Source organism: Pezoporus flaviventris, unplaced genomic scaffold (genome assembly GCF_033815535.1).
Source record: "Pezoporus flaviventris isolate CSIRO_AGI_PZ_B2104156 unplaced genomic scaffold, CSIRO_AGI_Pfla_v1 ptg000036l, whole genome shotgun sequence".
NCBI lineage: Eukaryota > Metazoa > Chordata > Aves > Psittaciformes > Psittacidae > Pezoporus > Pezoporus flaviventris.
The window spans coordinates 5,467,580-5,489,786 of NW_026892584.1; the positions used below are offsets into that span (position 1 = coordinate 5,467,580).

The 22,207-nt window shown below is 36.5% G+C and overlaps 1 protein-coding gene across 1 annotated transcript in view; it reads left to right on the top strand.

Annotated features, from left to right (window-relative positions):
- Positions 1-22,207, top strand: part of SBF2 (SET binding factor 2) — a 261,395-nt gene that overhangs the window by 116,698 nt on the left and 122,490 nt on the right. Inside the window, exons 4-6 of the mRNA XM_061462974.1 lie at positions 11,267-11,377; positions 13,059-13,169; positions 14,849-14,954. Of these exons, the coding sequence (XP_061318958.1) occupies positions 11,267-11,377; positions 13,059-13,169; positions 14,849-14,954 (328 nt within the window). The remainder of the gene's footprint in view (positions 1-11,266; positions 11,378-13,058; positions 13,170-14,848; positions 14,955-22,207) is intronic.

Genomic DNA, 22,207 nt, shown 5'->3' on the forward strand with positions numbered 1-22,207 from the left:
TTGCTAAGTAATGCTTACCCCAATCAGGAACTTTAAATTCTCATGCTCTGCCAGTGAGGAGGGGCACGGGAAGCTGGGAGGAACCAGAGACAGGACCCCTGACCCAGACTAGCCAAAGGGGTGTTCCATACCACAGCACCGGTATATAAACTGGGGGGAGTCACCCAGAAGGGCAGAACGCTGCTTGGGTTGGGCTGGGTATTGGTTGATGTGTGATGAGCAATTGTGTACTGTGCATCACTTGTGTTTGGTTTTTTTCTTTCCTTCCCTTTTTAGTTTTATGTTCTCTCCCCTTATTATTTTATTATTATTATTATTATTATTATATTGGTAGTAGTAGCAGTTTTGTATTATACCTTAGTTATTGGACTGTTCTTATCTCAACCGTTGGGCTTTGCATTCTTTTGAATCTCCTGCCCACCCCACCAGGAGTGGGGTGGAAGAAGAGGGGGAGAGAGTGAGTGGCTGTATGGTTCTGAGTTATTCTGGCTGGATTTAAACCATGACAGAGTCTAGAGTTTGGAACACGAGTATGTGACTAGAGGCAGTCTGATAATGAGTTAATGACAGTAAAGCTGTTGTCATTTAAAGACTTCCTTTCGTATGTTTCAGGAGAGTTCTGTGTGCAAGACTTCTCTCTGACCTCAAGTTTCTACCAATAGAAAGTGTAAACAATTCTGAGATACTGCACTGTTTTCTCCTTCCAGTTTTTTATGTCTCCAGCACATGCTTGGTCTGGTCCACATTTCTGTCTGGCTTAAGGTGCCATTTAGATGTTCTAGCAAATAGGGCCGGATGCCATACTGACTTTTATCTACAGGAATTAGGAGGAGAATAGGTCAAAACATCCCTATTTCCTCTTCTGTCATAGTACCTTAAAGAATTTTTTTTCTGGTGTTAGGTACCCACCTCCCCATTACTGTATTCTAATTGTTGCTGTGAACTTCAAATCTCATTGGTTTCAAGAAAACTTTGTCCTATCAGCCAAAGAAATAGTATGCCTAGCTTATTTTAATGGTGACAGAAGCTGGAAGCTGTTGAGCAGCCAAAGGGTATTCAGAAGAATCTCAAATGAACAGAATTCAGCTATAAAACTAATATACTCTGTGTAACTTTGGCCATCAAAAAAAATGCGTACATATATTCATAAATACATGTATATGTATAGCTCTGTGTACTATATATGCTGTCTGCTAAAAGGTTCTTATTTCTAACAGCAATTTCTGGATGTTACCACTGAGCACACAAAGACTTAATACATTTGACTCAGCAGAACTTCTACTGACCTCAGCCGTGCTTCTTACCAGTTGCACAGTTAGAATTTATACTAACAGTGCTTGGAAGAGCACCATAGATAGAATCTTTTTTAAAAATGTTGACTCACTTCATTTGGGAACTTAATGGTCAAATTGTATCTTGCTGTGCACTTCAAAAGGAATTTATCCTCTCTCCCCAAGCCTGCCATCAACAAATTAGAGAGTGATTTATGCCAGTAACTGAGCCTGTGCAACTACATTTCTTGCATTACGAAAAATCTGCTCAATGAGGTCAGCACAAAACCCCAAGCATTTGTTTATAACAGTCTTACTACAAGATTGTATCATTCTTATGTGTTGTCTTAAGCATATGTATGTTAAAACATTGTGATCACAAAGTTGCTAAGATTAAATATATCACTCTGGAAAATGCACGTAAGTAATAATTCACAAGTCTTCCATTTCCATTTCCTGCCATTCACATTGTCTTCCTCTCTCTGCTCCTCTCCAGAAAGAAATCATAAAAATCCCAAACTATAAAATGTCGCATTCAGAACATTCACAAATAATTTTCTGAGTCAAGGGAAAATACTGTTGCAGGGTGCAAACGCTTATTTTGGGGAGATTTAGATTGGATAGAAGTAAGAAATTCTTTCCAGTGAGAGTGGTGAGGCACTGGAACAGCCTGCCCAAGGAATTTTTGAATGTGCCATCCCTGGCAGTGTTCAAGGCTGGGTTGGATGAGGCTTTGAGCAGGAAGTATCGCTGCCAATGGCAGGGGGATTGGAGCTAGTTGATCTTGATATCCTTTCCATCCCAAACCATTCTATGATACGTTTGCAATCTTTGCATAATTTTCTTTTTTATTAATAGAATATCTACTGTGCATTACTATAGGTTTTTTAGTCATGTTTTGAAATGACACCGAGCTGTGTTGATACACTGGAGGGAAGGGTCGCCATCCAGAGGGACCTGGACATGCTTGTGAGGTGGGCTGATGCCAACCTTAAGAAGTTTAACCATGCCAAGTGCAAGGTCCTACACCTGGGTTGGGGCAATCCCGGGCACAGCTACAGGTTGGGCAGAGAAGAAATTCAGAGCAGTCCTATGGAGGAGGACTTGGGGGTGTTGGTTGATGAGAAACTTGAGCTGGCTTCAGTGTGCACTTGCAGGCCAGAGAGCCAACTGTATCCTGGGTTGCATCAAAAGGAGCGTGACCAGCAGGTCGAAGGAGGTGATCCTGACCCTCTACTCTGCTCTCATGAGACCTCACTTAGAGTATTGTGTGCAGTTCTGGTGTCCTCAACATAAGAAGGACATGGAACTGTTGGAACAAGTCCAGAGGAGAGCCACAAGGGTGATCAGGGCACTGGAGCACCTCCTGTATGAAGACAGGCTGAGAAAGTTGGGGCTGTTCAGCCTGGAGAAGAGAAGGCTGCGTGGAGACCTCATAGCAGCCTTCCAGTATGTGAAGGGGGGCTATAGGGATGCTGGGGAGGGACTCTTCATTAGGGACTGTAGTGACAGGACAAGAGGTCCTTACCTTGGGGGCAGAGCCTTGGGTGACATGGTTTAGTGCCCCCTATTGGCAGGGGGGTTGGAACTAGGTGATCTTAAGGTCCTTTGCAAGCCTAGCTGTTCTATAATTCAAGATAATTTATTTTGTGCTGGTGTAATTATTCCAGTACAAGTTCAGCTGCAGTGATACGATTCTGTGCACATAGACAAGCCATGAAGTAGATCCATTCACCGGTGGTTTTAGTTCAGTACAGCAGATTATAGGGAGGATGCAGATTTGTATTCTGGAGTCATCAGCTAAGTTTATTTTAACTTTACATGTGTTAGAATTTATTGGATACGTGTGTTTGTATTATCTGAAAAGTAAATAAAATTAATTGATGATGAATGTTTTTTTGGCCTAATGAGTGTATTTGGCTGCAGATAAGACCAGCAGAGAATAAGTCACATGTAGAGAAAGGGATCTGTCCCAAATAAGCAATTGGCACAAGATTACTAAAGCAAACTTTAAATATTTTTTTCTTGAAATAAAAAATTATGCATGGTTTCTAAATCTTCTTTGCTGAGCAGTTAGTAGAAAAAAAGTGGGCTTGCTGAACTTGGCACAATTTCACTGCAAAATTTTGCATAGGGCAGACTGGTTTTGGCAATTACAATGAAGTACTAGAGTGAAAATTTCATAATGACATGTTCATTCTCTCTCTAGAACTGGATGAATTAATAAAAGTACAATTCTCATTTCACTTTCTGTTCACATTTGATTTTGAGTTTCAAAAAATGCCTGCCAGCTTCCACCTTCACAACTGCAAAGCTACATCTAACAATATGTGTTTTCTAACTTTTCATGCCTCAGTTCAAAATTATTTTCTTCAGTCTGACATGAAGAGAAACCTAATTTTTCTCTGCTCAACATTATTCACAACTAAATGCACTCACTTCAGTGGCATATGCCTCTGCCGTGGAAATGTATGGCCAGCTTGTCTGGATTGTCTTTGTATCTGTAAGTGAGTGGCAGTTCTAACAAAGGCAATTCATAGAGGTGGTTCAAAAACTCAGAAGGACATAGTGGTTCCCACTGAAGGAAGTCAAGAGCGGTGTTGGTGAATAGACACCAGGATAGACACCTCGTAGTCTTGGAGAGTTGGATAACGGTTTGAAGTTGCTTTATCTAGGAACCTTCAGTGTTGGAGATTTGATAAGTGGCAAATTTGTTCTTACATATTCAAGTATTAAGATACACTAACTTCTGAAGTTGGGGGTGAAAAGACCGGAAAGGAAGGATACTTACAGTTCATGTGTGCTAGAACTCAGCTCTGTGTTGATGGAAGGAATGCTGATGTGTTCTCAAGCTGTGTACATCCCTTAACCTCAACTACATTCAGCAGCAGAAATATTTTTTACTATATTGGTGAATCATTTTCATCTTTAAAAATTGACTTCAGTTCCTAATGTAGATTTTGGCTAGATTGTTATTTTTAAGCGAAATGCCAATATTTGGAAGCAGAACTGACATCTTGAAATGATTGTTCTTGCAAAATTATTTTCATAAAAGAGGAAACTGAGAGCTAGATCAGAGCAATGTTGAATAAAAAAGGATAAGGATAATATGAGTAAAATTGGCTGCTGTCATTTATTTTCTTGGTTGCCACATCTTGTCTTTTAAATGAGTTGCACTTTTTCACTGGAGTAGCACAAAATCAGTCACCTGTTTTCCAGTAAAAGTTTTAATATAATTTCTTAACCTGAAATTGAGGCTTGCATAAAAATGTCCGTTTATGTGCTGATTTAATACATGCAGCACTTAAGGACATTCAGGGTCAGCCGAATACAGTTGACAGTAGAGATCTTGTACTTGCAGTAGCTTTTATGAAAGTGGGTGGGAAGCAGAAAGTTACGTTTTGTAATCCACTGCCACATGAGGGAGAACTTGGAGTGTGAGTCCAACCCTTATCAGCTATTGGGTGATCCACAGATTTTTTTAAACTTTGACATAAATCTACAAGAAATGAAATGAATTCGTAGCTAAAAAGAACTATTTGCTTGTAATGTGAATGCTGTAATTTTATTTTTTTTCTCTATTCCACATACCTGAGACCAAGTCTAAAATCATGAATGATACTAAGTCAGCTTAGATTTTAGATATCTATAAATGCGTAAGGGTTTTTTATGTCCTTAAAGATGAAGTCCTTCAGTCAGAGAGAAAAGAAAGAAGGGAATAAAAAATAAGTTTGTAATCTCGTAACTGATTTCCTGCCCCATGTGTGTGTGATTTAGGTATCAAACTAGAATTAATGTATCTTGAAGCTGTTGACTACCAGTGAACACTGAATATAATAGTACAGCTGAAAAGTTTCACTATTTTATAATCTAAATAATACTGTGAAAGTGTATAATTAAATAAGATACATTGAAATATGTTACGTATGTTACTTGGAAGAACATAAGCGTTATCACTTGGGATCAGAAGGAAAAGACATCTTGCACAATATTTTGTCTCTGTGGATGGTTAGGAGTGAATGTCTAGGGATTAACAGAGGAACGCAGCATACATAATGTATCCATGAGTGGTCCCTCCTCTGCCTCTTTCAAGGACCAACTGAGGCTAATATACCTGGTGTGTATTTATTAATCTCTGTGAATTCCATTAGCTTGCCCAGTCTTCTTGTGACTCTGTCTGCATTTTTATTACTACCATTCTGTGGCACAAGAGTTTTGTAAGTCAAATAACCGTTGCTTGAAGAGATGCCACCAATTGTTTGTTTTGAGCCTGTTTCAGTTAACATGCTGATCATGATGGCTGTTTTTGTTGTTATTTCTTAATACTAACTGTGAATGACCATTTAACTTTGGTGGTTTGGATTTTGGTTTGATTTTCAGGAGCCCAGCGAGATTATTGGTGCCAGAAGTAAAAAGTATATAAAAAGTAAAACAAAGCACTAAGTGTAGGACCAGCTTTGCTGTCAGTTCAATTGGTTGAGCTTTTGTCATGTTTCGTGCAGTGTTACTACTTCTGTTTTGGCAAGCCAGCACACAGCACAGCTCTAAAGAAATTTCCTATGCTCTTTGATGCTGAGTGTGGACACTAAACACTTAGGCTGTTCTTGTCCATACAAGATGTCATCTGAAACTCACAGTTTTCAACTCTGAATATATATTTGTGATAAAGCAAAATGCATCAGGTAGAAAATGTCACAGGACTACTTCATTTAACCGTTGTGCCTGCTTAAGTTGTGCTGAGTGGTGCATATAGGGCATACTGGAGAAGCAGGAGACTACAGTGAAGTTTGGAATGGTATCAGTCACATGTTATTAAGCTAAGCCTGTGCACTTTGTATTGTATGACTTCATGGATTCGCAGTGTTCATTACATTTCCTTTAATGTATCCTTAAATAGCCCGGTGTGGGTACTGACTTGGGACAGCTACATGCCTACTCTGCTCTTGTGAGACCTCACCTGGAGTATCGTGTGCAGTTCTGGTGTCCTCAACATAAAAAGGACATGGAACTGTTGGAACAAGTCCAGAGGAGGGCCACGAGGATGATCAGGGGACTGGAGCACCTCCTGTATGAAGATAGGCTGAGAAAGTTGGGGCTGTTCAGCCTGGAGAAGAGAAGGCTGCGTGGAGACCTCATAGCAGCCTTCCAGTATCTGAAGGGGGCCTATAAGGATGCTGGGGAGGGACTCTTCACTAGGGACTGTAGTGGTAGGACATGGGGCAATGGGTTAAAACTGAAACAGGGGAAGTTTAGCTTGGATATAAGGAAGAAATTTACTGTAAAGGGTGGTGAGGCACTGGAATGGGTTGCCCAAGGAAGTTGTGAATGCTCCATCCCTGGTGGTTTTCAAGGCCAGTTTGGACAAAACCTTGGGTGGCATGGTTTATTGTGAGGTGTCCCTGCCCATGACAAGGGGGTTGGAACTTGATCTTAAAGTTCTTCCCAGCCCTAACTATTCTGTGATTCTGTTCTATGATTCTGTGACTTGTCACTTGCTCTGTTAAAATCTGTAAATAATTTTTCCATAGTACCCAGTGTGTAGCATATGAAGGAAAGTATTTAATGCACATTACAGTTGTAAGAAATCTTTAGGTTGTCTTTGACACCAATTTGAGGATACTATTATTATACCTGATTTTTTTTTTTCTAATACCAAGCTTTCAAACTCTTATCTCATTACAGTGTACTTGATAGAATCCTGCACAGTCTGCCAAGTTGTCCTTATGCTTCTTTTATAAATGTAGAGGGGCTTCTAAAGCAAAAGAACACCAAATTAAACAATACCTTATTTAATGTGTATAAAACCCACAAGTATCTGTTTTTAACTGCATGTATTAGAAATATATTAAATCTTTTTCTAGCCTGTGGATCTGGAAAATCATGCCTGATTTGTTGGTAGGTAACTCCAGTTGTCGGTAACTTCCTCATTAAAGAATTCTTGAATAATTAGTCTGAATTTGTCTAGTTTGGGCTTAATGCCATGAACATCCCTTGGCTAAACTGAGGAACAAGTTGTGCTCAGAAACCAAGCAAACAAATAAATAGCAAAGTGATGATGAACTGCTGATCACAGTTAATTTTTCTGAACTGTTGGTTGTCAGTCAGGGGATTAATGTTGTGGGGTTTTTTTTAATTACTTGGTCATGTGAACTTTTATTTTGTGAGATTTTTTCAAATGTTTGCACAAATGCATTCATTAATTCAGATATTTTTATTGAGTAAGTTTATAAACTATAAAGTGATGCTGTTCAATTAGTTGGTTATTGTACATTTACCCCATTACTTTAGGTCACAAGTATGTTAAATGACTGCTCCTCATGATACAAGAAAAAAGGCAACAATCTAAATGAGAGATATCAGGGAAGTGCCATAACAGCGTACCAGGTACCATTGTCATCATCTTCCAATCAATATAAGTACAAAAGAAAAACTATAATAATCAACTAGATTAGGAAAAAAATCAGTATTATCTTAAATAACCAATGAAATTAATCATTCAGTTTGTATATCCTTAACATGCAGTTATTCTTAATTGTAAATGGAATGCTGTATTTATAAAATTAAAAGGTATTGATTGAGGAAAAAGCCACAACTAACTCTTTTATTAGTTTTTATTAGAGAATATTTTCTCCTAGATGAGAAAAGGGAAAAAGAAAGATAAAATGTGCATGTGCCTGAGCAAAAGTATAAATGGAAAGAATTAGGTTTATGGTTTTACCACTTTATATTTAGTATCGCTACAGAATGCTTATGCTGTTAATTCTTTGCTTGAAAAGTATGTTAAAAGTCATGTGTTTGAAATGATCATCTACCTAGTCTACTGACTCCTAATAATGTGCCTGCATGCCTGTCAGAAAGTTGAGCCACAGAAGAAGTATGGCTAGTCATGTTACATTTTCCTGGAAGTCTTTTATAAAGTAAGAGATTGTTTTTATAGTATAAATTATTTTTCCATTCAATATTGTGCTGCTATTGTGCCCAGAAAGTTTTAAATTAAATCTAATTACGAATTAATTCAAGACTTGATCTGATGTTAAGTGGATTTTTTGAAAATGGTCTTTTATAGAAACCTATTCTCTGTCTATGCACTCTTAATTTTCATTGTCTTAGTACCATGTGAATATAGAAAAACTTCCATATTCTCTTGCCTTTAGAAATGTGGAGTTACGTTTTAATTTCATTTTTCCGAATATTGTCAGGATAGCCAGAAGCTGTTGCTGTTACGCCTAGAATTCATAATTGACTCTTAAGAACAGTTGATACAATAAACTTTTGTTGATTTTATCTTTAGTGGTGTGTAACCACTAAACTATAATTTAAAAATTCTTCTTGTATTTTGGGGGTAGGGATAGGGGACTGTAATTAATGTAAAAGCTTTCCCTGTCAATATTATAATGGATGGAAGGAAATGAATGTGTGGGGCATGTGGCTGTTGAGTTACTGTGTTTCTCTATTAATTTATAAGTCACAATTCTAAACTAGGAATGAGATGCAGACTAGACTTAAGTCTGTACATTGTGTATGTAGTGACTGCCATTTAAGTAAGAATTTATGTACAAAGCCAAGTATGTGTATGTGTGTTGCTATGCCAATTGTTTTATATTTGGTTTGAAAATATTATACTTATCTTTTAGTTAAATAACTTGGTTATTACAAACCTAAGTACTGTCTTTTTAAACCATTTTTACTTAAATATTAAATTATTTTTTAGATAGTAAGCTGTCTCCAGGTCAGGGCATTCCTGAGCTGCTGGAGATGGAGAGAGAATGCACTAGAGGAATGACAACACTAAGCTATAGATGAACATTTTTTTCTGGCTTAATATAGCCATTGTTATATGTTTTGGGTTTTGTGTGTGTGTTTGGGGTTTTTTAAGTATCTTGCTGAGAAAAAGGATTTTATATATATCAATACCGCTTAACTTTTATGTCCTGAAGAATCACAGTGACAGTTTTACAGGAACTCCAGAGTCTTGTTTAGTTTGTGTATAAACCCCATATTTTTCATGTTTGAGTTTCTTTTGGTATACATGTAAAAAATTACATGCCCTTTTTTGTCTATATGATAATGAAAATAGAGCACCAAGGTGCATGTACATAAAAATATATATATATATATATACCTATGTATCTTACTCTCAGAGGGATGTGTGTATGAGCAGTGCTTTAGCATAGGTTGACACAGAAAGTGATTATAGTTGAGCAGCTTCCAAAAGAAACATGCCCATGTTCAGGACGCAAGCCTGAAATGCCAGTTCTGACTTTTGGGTGAATGGGCAATGCAGGTCAGGTTAGGAAGTAGCTCTTCAATACCCTACAGCTGTCAGTGCCACTTCTAGCTGATACCCAGCTACTGGGCCTTTTCAGAGTGACCTTTTCAGTTTGGTGCTAGAACTGAAGAAAGCATTTATGTAATAAAACACAGGTCTTGGTGTGCAGGCAGAAATGATTAAGTGATTCATGGATAATTGTGATTGCTACCTGAAAGCTAATGTCTTCAGCTGCCACCATTTGGCTCTGACCAAGGCACACAGGACTGTGCAGTCAGGACTGGAGAGGGTAAGACTGTTACATATTTTGTTTCAGTAGAAGGTAAGGTAGGTTAGTTAAAACAAAACTGCTGTTGAAGAAAGCCATTTAGTTTCCAACTAGAACAATTATGCTGTAGGGCAGTGCTCCTCCAACTTTCTTGATTGTACTTTCCTATCAATAAAATTCCCACATGAAGCTTACTATAACTGAACATTTTTCATAATTAAAAGGATTAAGTCAGTTTTTTAAGTACTTATATAATTGTTTTAACTGCTTTTATTTAGATACATGTGTTTGCTTAAAGAAACCGTACGTTCTAAACTGAGATTGTGAAATAAAACACATGAACTCACAGCATTCCTGGTATTTAAGAACATTTCTATCAGGCTTCTTCCATTTAGTAGAAAAGTGATGTTGAATTGTTGGGTTTTTTTTTAATAAACTGAAATGATAACTAGTAACATGACAAAAATAGAAGGCAGGAATGGAATGTTGTCATATGGAAAGGGAATGGAAATGGAAGTAATTTTTCTCGTAGTCCTAATTAAGATAGTGTAGTGACTTTTGCTTAGAAGAATGCATGGTGAGGAACAAATAAAGTATTTAGAAATTTGGTGGGTGGTATGGGAGTGGAGAAAAGTACATGCAAAAAATTGGAAAGCACAGGCTTTCTGTCATTTGAAAACTTAACTCAGTTAATCAATTTGTCAAAGATTTGTGGAATTCTAGAAATGAAAATATTTAGTGACATCTTTAGTTTTGGCCATGAATAATAATAAAATATTTGTGATTGAAATGTCAGCACTGGCGAGTAGGTTAGAGCAACTTGCACAATATCATTAACAACTACAGGGTTATCTGCACTGAACCTTTCTCTTTGTTTTCTTCTTTTTGTCTTCTTTTTTTCTTGTAACAGAAACTTGGTGTCTTAGCAGTTGGAAAGATTTTTTGAGAAATCTGAATTAGTTTTCTTGTGCAGAAATTCTTCAGATTCCAAATTCACTAGGTCAGGCTGGAGGTTACTTCATAGATCATTTTAGTTGTAACATTAGTGGAATTTCTGTAAGAAATTTAATACATGAATGTGTAGGACAATGAAACATTCTTTTATGAAATACGTTATTTGTGTGTTTAGATTATGGTTGATGGTAAATCAGCTAACACTTTGATCTGAAAGGATCCTATTCTGTAATCAGTTTCACTGTCTGATGCATGAAACAGGGAGCATTTAATGTGAAACTTTGTCCTGTTAAACTGCTGTCTAGAAGAACTTTATTTTACGTACGTTGGTGCATGAATTCCCAGATGAGTTTTAACAGCTTTTGTTAGTTGACTTCATTACCAGTTTCAAATAATGCACTTTCTTTAATAAAGCTTTGAGAAATGTTAACTTTTTGTGAGAATGCTAACATTTCAGCATGAGATTTCTTTCTTATTATTAATTGCAGTGTTTCTGTTTTCAAGGGAAAAGAAATTGAAGGTGAAGAGGAGTCCGGTTTAATTCCGCCTGCAGAAGTATTTGCTCCTAAAAGTCTGGTGTTGGTGTCCAGACTAGATTATCCAGAAATTTTCAGGGTAAAGAACTTGCAATTGCCATTTATAATATATGTCAGCAGACAAATCTGGTTTTAATGAAAAGCAATGACAGTACTTTTGATTTAAAACATCTCAGGATTGAACTGGGAATTTAAAAGTAAAAGTAGTCTTAGATTGAACTAGATAAAATTCAATGTCTGTGACGGTAAATAGCCCCCATAGGTTAAAGCAGTGCTTTTTTACCCTCCAAGCAGTTTTAAATTTTCACAGAAGATGAAATAGAGATTTTTTTTTTTTTTTTCTGGGCTCAGTTTACTGTATAATGAAGGGAATTATTAGGACCAAACCATACTTGCTCAGGTAAAAACAAGGCATTAACAATTATTTGATTAAATATATAATGGCAAATTAATGGCAAAACCCTAGTTTTTTCTCCATATGTGAGGTAGAATGTCGGAGTCTCTTCTAGATCTAATTAAGATGCATGACAGAGGTTTAGAATCTTGGATTACTTTCAGCTGATGAAATATGACTGATCTGAGATAAATGAAAAGCTTAAATTTTTATTAAGCTAATACGTATTAACAGAAACAAATATAGTTCAGTTTACAGATCAAAGGGAGGAAATCATTCAACAGCTAAGTTGTCATTAAACATTAAGAATGATTGTACCGAGTGAGATTAAAAGTCCATGTAGCACAGTATTTTGCCTTTCATAGTGGCCCATGGCAAATGCAAAGCAATGTGTGTGAAAATAGGGAAGGCTGTAGAAATAATTCCACAAAATACTTTCCTAATTCAGTGTGAATTATAGTTAAATAACATCCTGAACCAGAGGTGTCAGTTGTATGGGGCTTTTTTGTATAATTTGTCCAGTTCCTTAATGCTTAGATTTTACAACAACCCATGGCAAGGAGTTTCACAGCTTAAGTATGTGTTATATGAAAAGTTACTGTTGGAATTATTTCTGAGAGAATTCCTAAAATATTTGCTGATTTATCAGAATAACAATAGATAAAGGACACCAAAAGGATGCTAATAACTAAGTAATTTATTTCATTTTTCTATCGAAGGCTTCTTAGAATGCAGTGTTGAATCATCTTATGTTAAAGTATTAGTAAAAATGATAGTTGTATCTGTCATTTCTCATTCAAAACTGGATCCATGAAAAAAAACCTCCAAAATGCTGAATTGTTAATATACTGTTAATTTTAAAATAAAATATATTTATATTGAAACAATTAAGAATGTAAGGTAAGTAATGTATGGAATTGTTGATCCCTGATGCTAGTCTTTTTGAGTCTCAAAAGCTCATTGATTCATCAAAGTCTTCTGCTCTGGAAACAAGTCAGTGTTAGATCCACAGAATTCAAAGCACAGATAAAGCTATACTGGTTTTGTAATTTTTAAAAGTAACTTGTAGTAAAGCACTTTTTGTGTGATGAATGAAGCACAAATTTTAAACATGTTTTTTCTTTTAAGCAAAGAATATATCTATACCTGCCAGCACCATACATCCCTTCTAAATAGCTAAACTATTTTTTAAAATGAATGATTGCTTTTATAGCAAATTACTCTGTCTTAAATGGAAATGACTCTGCTATGTTAACAACTTTTAAGACACATGCCTTTTAAAAAAATATATATACATAGTTCTTCAAGTAATTGGACATCTGCCTTCCCTGTATAGCAGTCTAATGTATTTTGTGTACCTTTCTAGGCTTGCCTTGGCCTGATCTATACTGTGTATGTGGATAGCCTGAATGTGTCACTAGAGACACTCATTGCAAATCTGTGTTCATGCCTTGTCCCTGCTTCTGGAGGGTCTCAGGTAAGTGGGGAGGGGAAAAAAAAAAAAAGTAGTTTTCCAGTTAATTTAATTTACGAAGAAAACAAAAAATAAATTCTTGAAATACTTTTGAAGGAAAAAAGATCATAGTTCAGCTGAGTGCTTTCCCTGTGGCCTGTGAGGGCTTTCCCTGTGGCCTGTTTTCTAAAGACAGCAAAAATTCCATTCCAGGATAAGGTCAAAGGGTTAATTTTGTGAGTGAGTTGGCTCTTTACAAGACATAATAACAAATCATGCATTTTGTATAAGTTTAGTTCTTAATAATAATGAGTGTTCACGAATATTTCTGCTAGCTAAAGATTTTTTTAAAGGGTTTTTTTCTTTGCCATTTGTTAACATGTCCATTTCCCCATGTCTTTTCCTTGTTGCAGTTCAGGATTCCATTGGTCTTTTCTTTGGTAATTAATTAAGTAGCTTAAATGTGGTTTTCTCAGAGGTAATTAAATATTCCAGGTAGCCAATGCATTAAAATTAAGAAAAAGGGTTTTAAACAAACACACTTCTTTCTGCTTTTTACCTATGCTTTCTGTAAGCAGAAAGTCATGTTTGTATGTTGATTTGATTTAAATAAACGATTCTTCTACATTTGTGTGTTCCTGACAAGCCAGTTGGGTCTTAACTTGTTTGGCCTTCACTTTATGCTGTAACACTACTGGGAAGTTCTATCCTTATCATGAAATGCATCTGGAAACTAAGTATGCAATTGGCAATATTCTAAATCCAATTTCATACGCGTTTTCTAACACTTCCCACCCTACATATGCATTAACAACCTTCTTGAAATCCTACAAATCCCTGATTCTTTTTTGATTTTCCCATAGCCCTGGCTACTTTGGAATTTCTCTTAGTGCTGTAAGTGCCAAAATGTCCTCTCAGCATAGTCAAGATCTACCCTATTGCTCTCCAGGCAGCCATATTTTTTTGCATTCTAAGCCTTTTTGTTCTGAAGGGGAGTAGTTAGATTGTATCTTCTTATCAGAAAGACTCTTTTCCAGTGGTATTTGAACCTCATATTACAGGTTTTGGTGATTCACTTGAACATCTAGCTTCTCTTCTGTCTGTTTCCACCCACCCCACCCCTCCCCTCCATCTAGAAATGTAGCTTTACCCAGGAGCTCTTTCCTCTGCTAGAAGAAGGAGAATAAGTCATGCTTGTCTGCATTAATTAAAACCAAAGTTTTACTTCTACTTTAGTATGTAGGGCAGGAACATAGGAGTAGCAAAAGTGTCCTCTTCCTGTGTATCATAAGTATATTCATACTTAAAACATGTATGCAGACAGTAGATATCGAAAAACTTCACTTGGAAAAGAAGTTATTCTCGTTTTAGTGGTTGGGAGTTTTGTGTTTTGGTTTTGGGCTTTCTTCTGGAAGGTTTTTTTAATGTATTATTGAAAACGTAATATTGAATGCTTTCAAAGCTGTTACTGCTTAACTAATTAAATGTAAATGCAAGGAAGGCACAACCTAATGCTAGTCCATTCAAGGAGCGTTGTCCTCAAATTGTATTTCAGATGTCTGTAGGTCAATTCAGTTATTCTTACTGACTTTAAACTGCTGTATGAAAAATAAATAATTTGTGCAGAATTAAACAGAAGAAACAGCCTGTTTATTCTATATAAATTACATTTATACTCAATTAAAAAATAATTCTTTCCACAGAAGTTGTTTTCTTTGGGAGCTGGAGACCGACAGCTGATACAGACTCCTCTACATGATAGCCTTCCTGTTACAGGCACCAGTGTGGCTCTTCTCTTTCAGCAACTGGGTATGTCTAGGTCTGCTTTGAAAAAAGAAGTCTATTTCTAAATTACAGACTGAGGTATTTTCTGTCTCATTCAGTTCAGATCATGTGCTGGGAAAGCTACGTGGTAAATATTAATTTCTTTTCCCTGAAAAAAATGATAAATGGTGTTATACCCTCATCAGACAGTCATATAACCTTTCAGTAAATCCTGCTTGTGGTAGGTTATCTCCAATATTATCTAGTATCTGTAAGTGTACTGTGAGCAGGAGTAAGCCTGGCCTCTCTTTAATTATGAAAACGTTCATGTGAAAAGATTGCCCACCCTTTGGATACTGTAGAAACTCCAAACAAAAGCATGGAAGTTAATAATAAAACTAGTGTAACTGAAAAGGTTAGTAATAAAAAATACCATGAACTGATATTGGTACCAATATGGAATTCGTATTATTCTGTTCTTACCTGTTGTTCCCTATTTTTCAAGATCATCTAACACAATACTCATCAAATTCTTTACTTGTTTGTTACAACATTGTGTCGCTATTACCTGGATACCTCAATACTAATCTGATATGTCTCATTAAATTTTAACACTCTGTTAGTCATCTTTCCTTTGGTTTATGAAGTGAACTTGAAGCGCAGACCTGTAGCAGTCATTAACCTTGCTTAGTCTCAAATAATCAAATAGCCTCAGAATATGTGTCCTATAATAAATGGACTGTGAAAATGGATGAAGACTCGAAAAAGAATAGTGAAGAGGAGTAAGAGTTTACGTCACAGGAAGCAGTACCAGATCTGATGAGCACAATGCCATCTACTACTGATATGATATAATGGTATCCTGGAATATTCCTGGAATATTATTCCAGAAAGAATATTATTAACATCGTTGATATCAAAATATTGTTGATAACAGTTTAAATTAAAAAGCATGGCTAACGTGGTATAGATGTTTCTTATCCTCACCACAGTCCCTGAGGTTTTACTTGGCTTATTATGTCAAGATTCATTAAGGTTACTCTGATCAGATTGCAGGTAATGTTTTAAACATGGATAGACCCAACAATGTTTCCTTTTTTCTGAAGATATGGTGTGAAGTACCATATATGTAGTATGATACACCATTGTTCTGCAAGTGTGGTATGTGATACCTAAGTTGAGGTAGTTGATTTTGGTGATTGCAGTGAAGGTTGTTACAAATTCACGGTTGTGAAAATGTTAAAGCAAAGCTTTTAGTTAGTGCTTGGCTAGGCTAGCCACCATGTCTTGGCTTTTGTAAGGCAAATTAAGATTGTAGTACTTTGTCATGGGATCAGTCTGAGAAAGACAATGAAGGCCAATAATCTGAAGTCATTGTATGCATCAGATTTATAGAGGGAATCTCTATAGGGATAGAATGGGAATGTAAACATGGAAGAGAAAACTGGGGACCATCTTTTCCACATGGATTCTTAGTAAGAGCATGTTTGCAGAACAGGGTTTTTTAAATTCCTTTCTGTGTTTATAAAACTGAATTATAAAACTTTCATATGAGAACATAAAATTGCTTTTGCACACATAGGATTTAAGTAAATATTATTACTCATATGTTATTAGTGGGTTAATGTGTAGAGATGGATTTTATGTAACTTTCTGAAGATATGATAGCAGAGTACTTAAGAGTTTGGAGTGTAACCAGAACTCCTAGATTGTTGTGTTAGCAATCAGTGATTTTTTACCTTTGTATTTTGAAATTGTTTAATTCCATATTAGCTCATATATGCTTTCCAGTACCTATACTGCTGGTTTACTCTTTGTTGACCATCTCATCTTTCTATTCTCCATTAGCCTTCTTCCTGTAAACAGTCTGGTTTCTGCGGGTTTGCTGCTCTTCTGCTTTTTCTTCTTCCCCTTAGTTACTGTATATGTTTGGAGATGCAGTCTTTATTGGGTTTTGGTGGCTTATAAGAAATACAGGAGTCAGTAAGCCCGTGCTTACCAGGTGCCCTTTCCAGTTATGGTTCAGAGAAGGATATGAAAATCAGCAGAAGGAGGGGGAGACAAGGGGAAATACAGAAGGAAAACTTGCTTATTGTTCACAGTTCTGGTCAGTGACACTTCATCTGGCCTGAAGAGAGAAATTGAAGAAAGTATGTGATTATAAAACTCGACAAATCTTCAGAAAGAGAAGCTTTACATCCTGTTTTCCAAAAGGGATCGTACAAGTTTGTAGAAAAAAGAGAGTTGTGTCAGTACCCCTTCTTTTCTGCCATGGCATAATTTGCTGTCTTACAAGACTATAAAAAAATATCAGGAAGAGCTTGTCTAATGGTCTTGTGTAGGTCTTCCTGTCTGTATCCTATTCTTTGGTGTGATGAGGACGGTAGTAGTTGCTTGAGAACAGGTCTGAAATTAAGGAATAGGCAACTAAGTTGGCAGGTACTTTTATTTATTTATTTATTAAAAGCAGTTACTTGAACCCTTTGCAAGAAGGACTTACTTTTCCCATCTCCTATTTCTGACTACTGCTTTTTTATTTCCTGCGCTTATTTTTGAGATTGTGCCTTAGTTCCCAGCTGATATCCAGTTCAAAATTCTTGTGTTGTTTAACTATCTGGGACTATAGCACAATGGTAGAATCACCTTTAAGGGCACAAATTAAAATATGTTTGTGTTTTCATAGTATACATGCTTTACAGAATATCACATAGTTCCTTTCACATGTAGGTGGTGGACTATGATCGTCTTCTTAAGGCCAAGGTTTGTTAATGCTGCTAAATTTCTGTTTGGATTTAAAAAAAAAAAAGAAAAAGTCATTAATACAGCTACATATGTCTGTTTGCAATGGTTGTTGAATATAAAAAGAGGACCTGGAAATATGGACAGACTGTTTCAAATAAATTCTCATCTATTATCATTTTTCATATAGTCTTACGAAAAGATTAGAGGCAGTGAGTCCAGAAGGATGTGGTAGAACCTATGAGCTCATCCTTTGCAAAAGTTTAATTTTCTCAGCCAAGGCTTAATCCTTTACTCTGGAGATCATAGTTGAGATTTTCAGAGGCTTCTTGTGCTTTTTGAAACTATATTCATACTAGCTCTATTCCTGTCATTCCATTTGAACAGCAGCTGACTGCATATTTATCTCTACCAGCCTGGGCAAAAGCATTCTACTTCTGTTCTCCAGTGTGGTGTTTGATAGTTACTTTAATGACAGCTGTTATCACATCAAATGCTTGTGTTTAGGACACAGTTATTTACTAGGCTGTTTGTCAAGTAACTACATGTTCAGTTATTTCTTTGCTGGTACAAGTCACTCAATCCTATTTAAATTATTACTAGGAAATTGAAGAGTAGCTAGAAAAATATGCATGAACAGTACAAATTACCTGTTTAAAAATAGCTCTTTCTTTGATGAGGATGGGCAGAAAGACAAAATTTAGCACTATGAATAGATACAAAAGTAATTTCAACATTTGTTTTGAGAAGTATTGTGCAACAGTAGTCTCTTCATGGTTTTTCTGCTTGGCAGGATAATACTATGTTAGTGGATGATCCTCCCTGTATTACCGAGTTTGCAGCATATCTGGAAATAGACCTTATTTTTATTCAGGCGTTAAACTACGGTTAGGAAAAATATCCCCAGAGTTTTTAAGCTCAAATAATAAGGAGCAGCAGTGCTTGACATGTTAATTTTTTTAATTTTTTTTTAATTTTTTTCAAATTAAGAAGAAAGGATTTGTATATATACGGGAATAACATGACAAAAGCCAGGTCTGTAGCTGGATCACTACACATAAAAATTACTTCATCAACAAGAATTAGCTCAAAAACCCCTAACTGTAAAGTTACTTTTAAAAATGATCTGTGGTAGCTGTAAGACTTTCAGTACTCTTCTATTTCTCATTGTCTGTTAGTAAGATGGTAGGTATGTATAAAAGTTTCAAAACACAGTAGCCTTCTTCAGGCTCTCCCAAAGGAAGTTTTGGTTATATTTCACTTTCGCTTTATTAACAATACATTCCTGTGTTTCTGTTGTAAGCTCTTTTTATTTCTCCAAACCTCAATCCTGCTTGCCTTCTCCATTCTGCTGGCAGTATGGTTACTCAGTGCTGCCATATTCAGTCATATTTTATCATTTTGTGTGTTCAAAAATTTGTTTCGGGAGAAGATCTTACTTAATTACAACAGCATTATTTTATTTATTTTTTTAATGAAGGTATGCTGTTCCATCTCTACTTGGAAGTAGATATTTTACATGTAGATGGATTTTAAACTGACTGACTTGCACTTTACAAGTTTGGTTAACTCATTAAAACCCACATTTATTTTTTTAAATGGTCCTGTTGTTGTGCCAGTAACATTCAGCTTATGTTTTGCTCTCGGAAGACTTGAAATCTCCATTTAGGCTGATAGTCCAGCAGGCTCTGTCCTTGGTTCTTACAAGTATTTCCTTTGAAAGCTAATGTCAGGGCCCTGAGCTCATCATCAGCCCAATGAACCTCTACCTGCAGGGTTGAGCTGCCTGTGCTCAAGGTCAACATTGATGTAGCACAGCTGTGCACCTTAGTTCTCACTGTTGAGGAAGGAGCTGTGGGAAAGATGTGAGAATGAGGGGCCTGTTGACCTCTTAGCTTGGATGCCATACTGAAACTCAGGCCATGGCCTTGGTCCTTGCCTGAGCCATGTTGCAAAGATACTTTTGCCTGTCAGCATACCTGTCTGACCCAGATCCTCACCTATGGACTGGACATCAAAACACCATTTTGCATTTCTGATAGTCTGTAGCAAGCAGGATGCAGATATTTTGCTTTTTCCAGAAGCGCAACCCAGTTGTGCAGTCTTACGCCTGTGGATATTGGTTCCAGTCTCTGTTCTCAGTGACTCTGGAATTTGACTTTCTTGCTGAGCTAGCATAAATCATCTTGTTGCTCCTTCACAGATAGTCTTAACTTTCACAGTTGCTGGTTCTGTTAGCTTTTTAGAATGTGTAAATCAAGTAGAGGAACTGTATTCTGTGCTGTTTGAGAAAGACCCCAATTGTATTAAAAGAATTCCACTTCCAGTACTGTGACTAGAACTACTTAATTCTTAGTTTCAGAGGACAGTAGAGTTCAGGATACAAAACCTCAATGCTGGCTTGACTATAAGTCAAAGGATGCATGTTGGCTAGTGGCGTATTACAGGAATGACACTTGCTTCTAGTTTGTTTTTCCTGTAAAATAGATGTATGTGGTCTTAGTTAAACTCCAGGATAATTATTCATAAAGAAGCATAATGTTAGTGACGGATCATAATATGTTTAGCTGCTAATTACTACTGCTTATATTATTGCTAATAACTTTAAATAAATTTTACCTTTTTTCTTTTTAAGAATGATAAACCCAGAAATTTCCTCTACTAGCCCAGTACACAGCTAGCTATGGTGGCTGAAGTTATGAAAGGAAGACTTGGGAGTCATGGGTGTGAAAGGCTAATCTGCAGTAACCTGTGAAAGTTACTGTGAAAGTCAAAGGTTATCTGCAGTAGTTTGTGCCTAGGGAAAGCAAACCTAGTTGTCTTGAATGATTGGGCAGTTGATCCTTCACAGAGGGATTAGATGTCTGAATTCCTTGGCTCTTGCCATGATGGAGGAGCTTGCATAGAACTGTAAATAATGTAAGTTGGAACAGACCCCTGAAAGTCAAAAGGTCCAACCCTGTACTCTGAGTAGGCCTACTTTAGGGACAGATCAGGTTGGTCATCTAAACATGAATTGTGGAACAACTGATACATATCAATGTTTAGGAGTTTGAGTATTTCTTCAGGCTGTGGGTAAAAATATGTGAAAAGTTCTTACCTTTATGTCTGCAAACATAATGTCTTGGCACATGGCTTAATCTTTAACAGCCCACTTTGATATATAGCTTGATCAGTTCTTGTTCAGCTCTTCCAAAAGACCTCTGAGTCTACAGCAATTTTTCTTCTTTAGCCTAATGTTTAACTGAACAGGGGTATCCATGGCTACCTGTTGAAGTCTCTTTGACTTTACTTTTTATAGTGAGAGTTATTATTTTATATTATTTTATAGATCTGCACTCTTACTTGTTACACCTTAAATACTTCCTAAGGCAGATGTATCTTATATGGAAATACATTTAAGATGAAGCTTGTTCAATTTGGGATTGTCTGATATACTCATGATGGAAAAAGGCTGGACTCTTTCACTGTTTATAGATCCTTCAGTCCCATATTTCCATATCCAGGATATATTAAAATATCCAGAATTTTTGCTTTTGACTAAATTTGTTGACATGTTGAAGAATGTTTTCTGTAATATAATAGTTTCTCATTATTCTAATTCTGGTTTGTGGGAGGTACAGTGTTCAGCCTCTCATGTAGTGTACTTTATGCCAAGAGATTACTGTATCAAATTACTGTATAAATGGGAAAAGACATTCCTGATAAATATGTATGTGTATTTGTATGGCTGGGAAACATTATGAAAGGGTCACTGCACAGTCAGCATGTGAGCTGGCTTCAGCTTGTTGACTAAGAAAATCCTAGTGTCTTCAACATAGAGCAAGAATTTTTTGCATTTTAATACTTGATTATGTTCAGAAATAATGTAAGGGCAGCTAAGCAGTGAGAGATTTAATCTGCACAGCATATGAAGGGACCAAATGCAGCATTTTCAGTATAGTAATGCCTAAAAATGTGAGATGCACAAAGTGTGGGTGTGATACACTTTCTGCACATACCTCATGTTTGTGGTGAGACTTCAGTCACATGAACCAGATTTGTTTTTTATCTGTGTCCAGTTGTTTACAAACTTCTTACCCAACTCATTCAGTTTGTTTTCCTTCCATGAGATGTCATGTATATGGGCATATATATACATCCTTTGTTGGAATTCATGTATGATTCAATTAAAGGAAGACAGTTTTATTGAAGTACATAATCAAGAAACTTCTGATCATTCTTTGATCTTAATGAATTATATGCTCTCCAGGCTGTGGAACCTGGCACCACATGTTGCATGAGTGGATGGTGCTGGCTTATGTTGTAGTTTTAGTTTAAATCCCAATGGCCAGTGAGCTGCGATTAGCTCTCTAACCCAGCAAAAGAGAATTTGCTGTTCAAGTTTTCCAAGCAGATTTGTGTAGTCTGTCAAAGAGCGAATAGATTACCAAGGGATTTGATGTAGGATTTACTGGTAATGGGCCCTTACTGCTGCAACAGGGGAACAAAAATAAAGTGTTCTTTTAGATGCTGTTGGAAATAAAAGGATATCGTCGTAGTGAATTTAGTACAGGGAC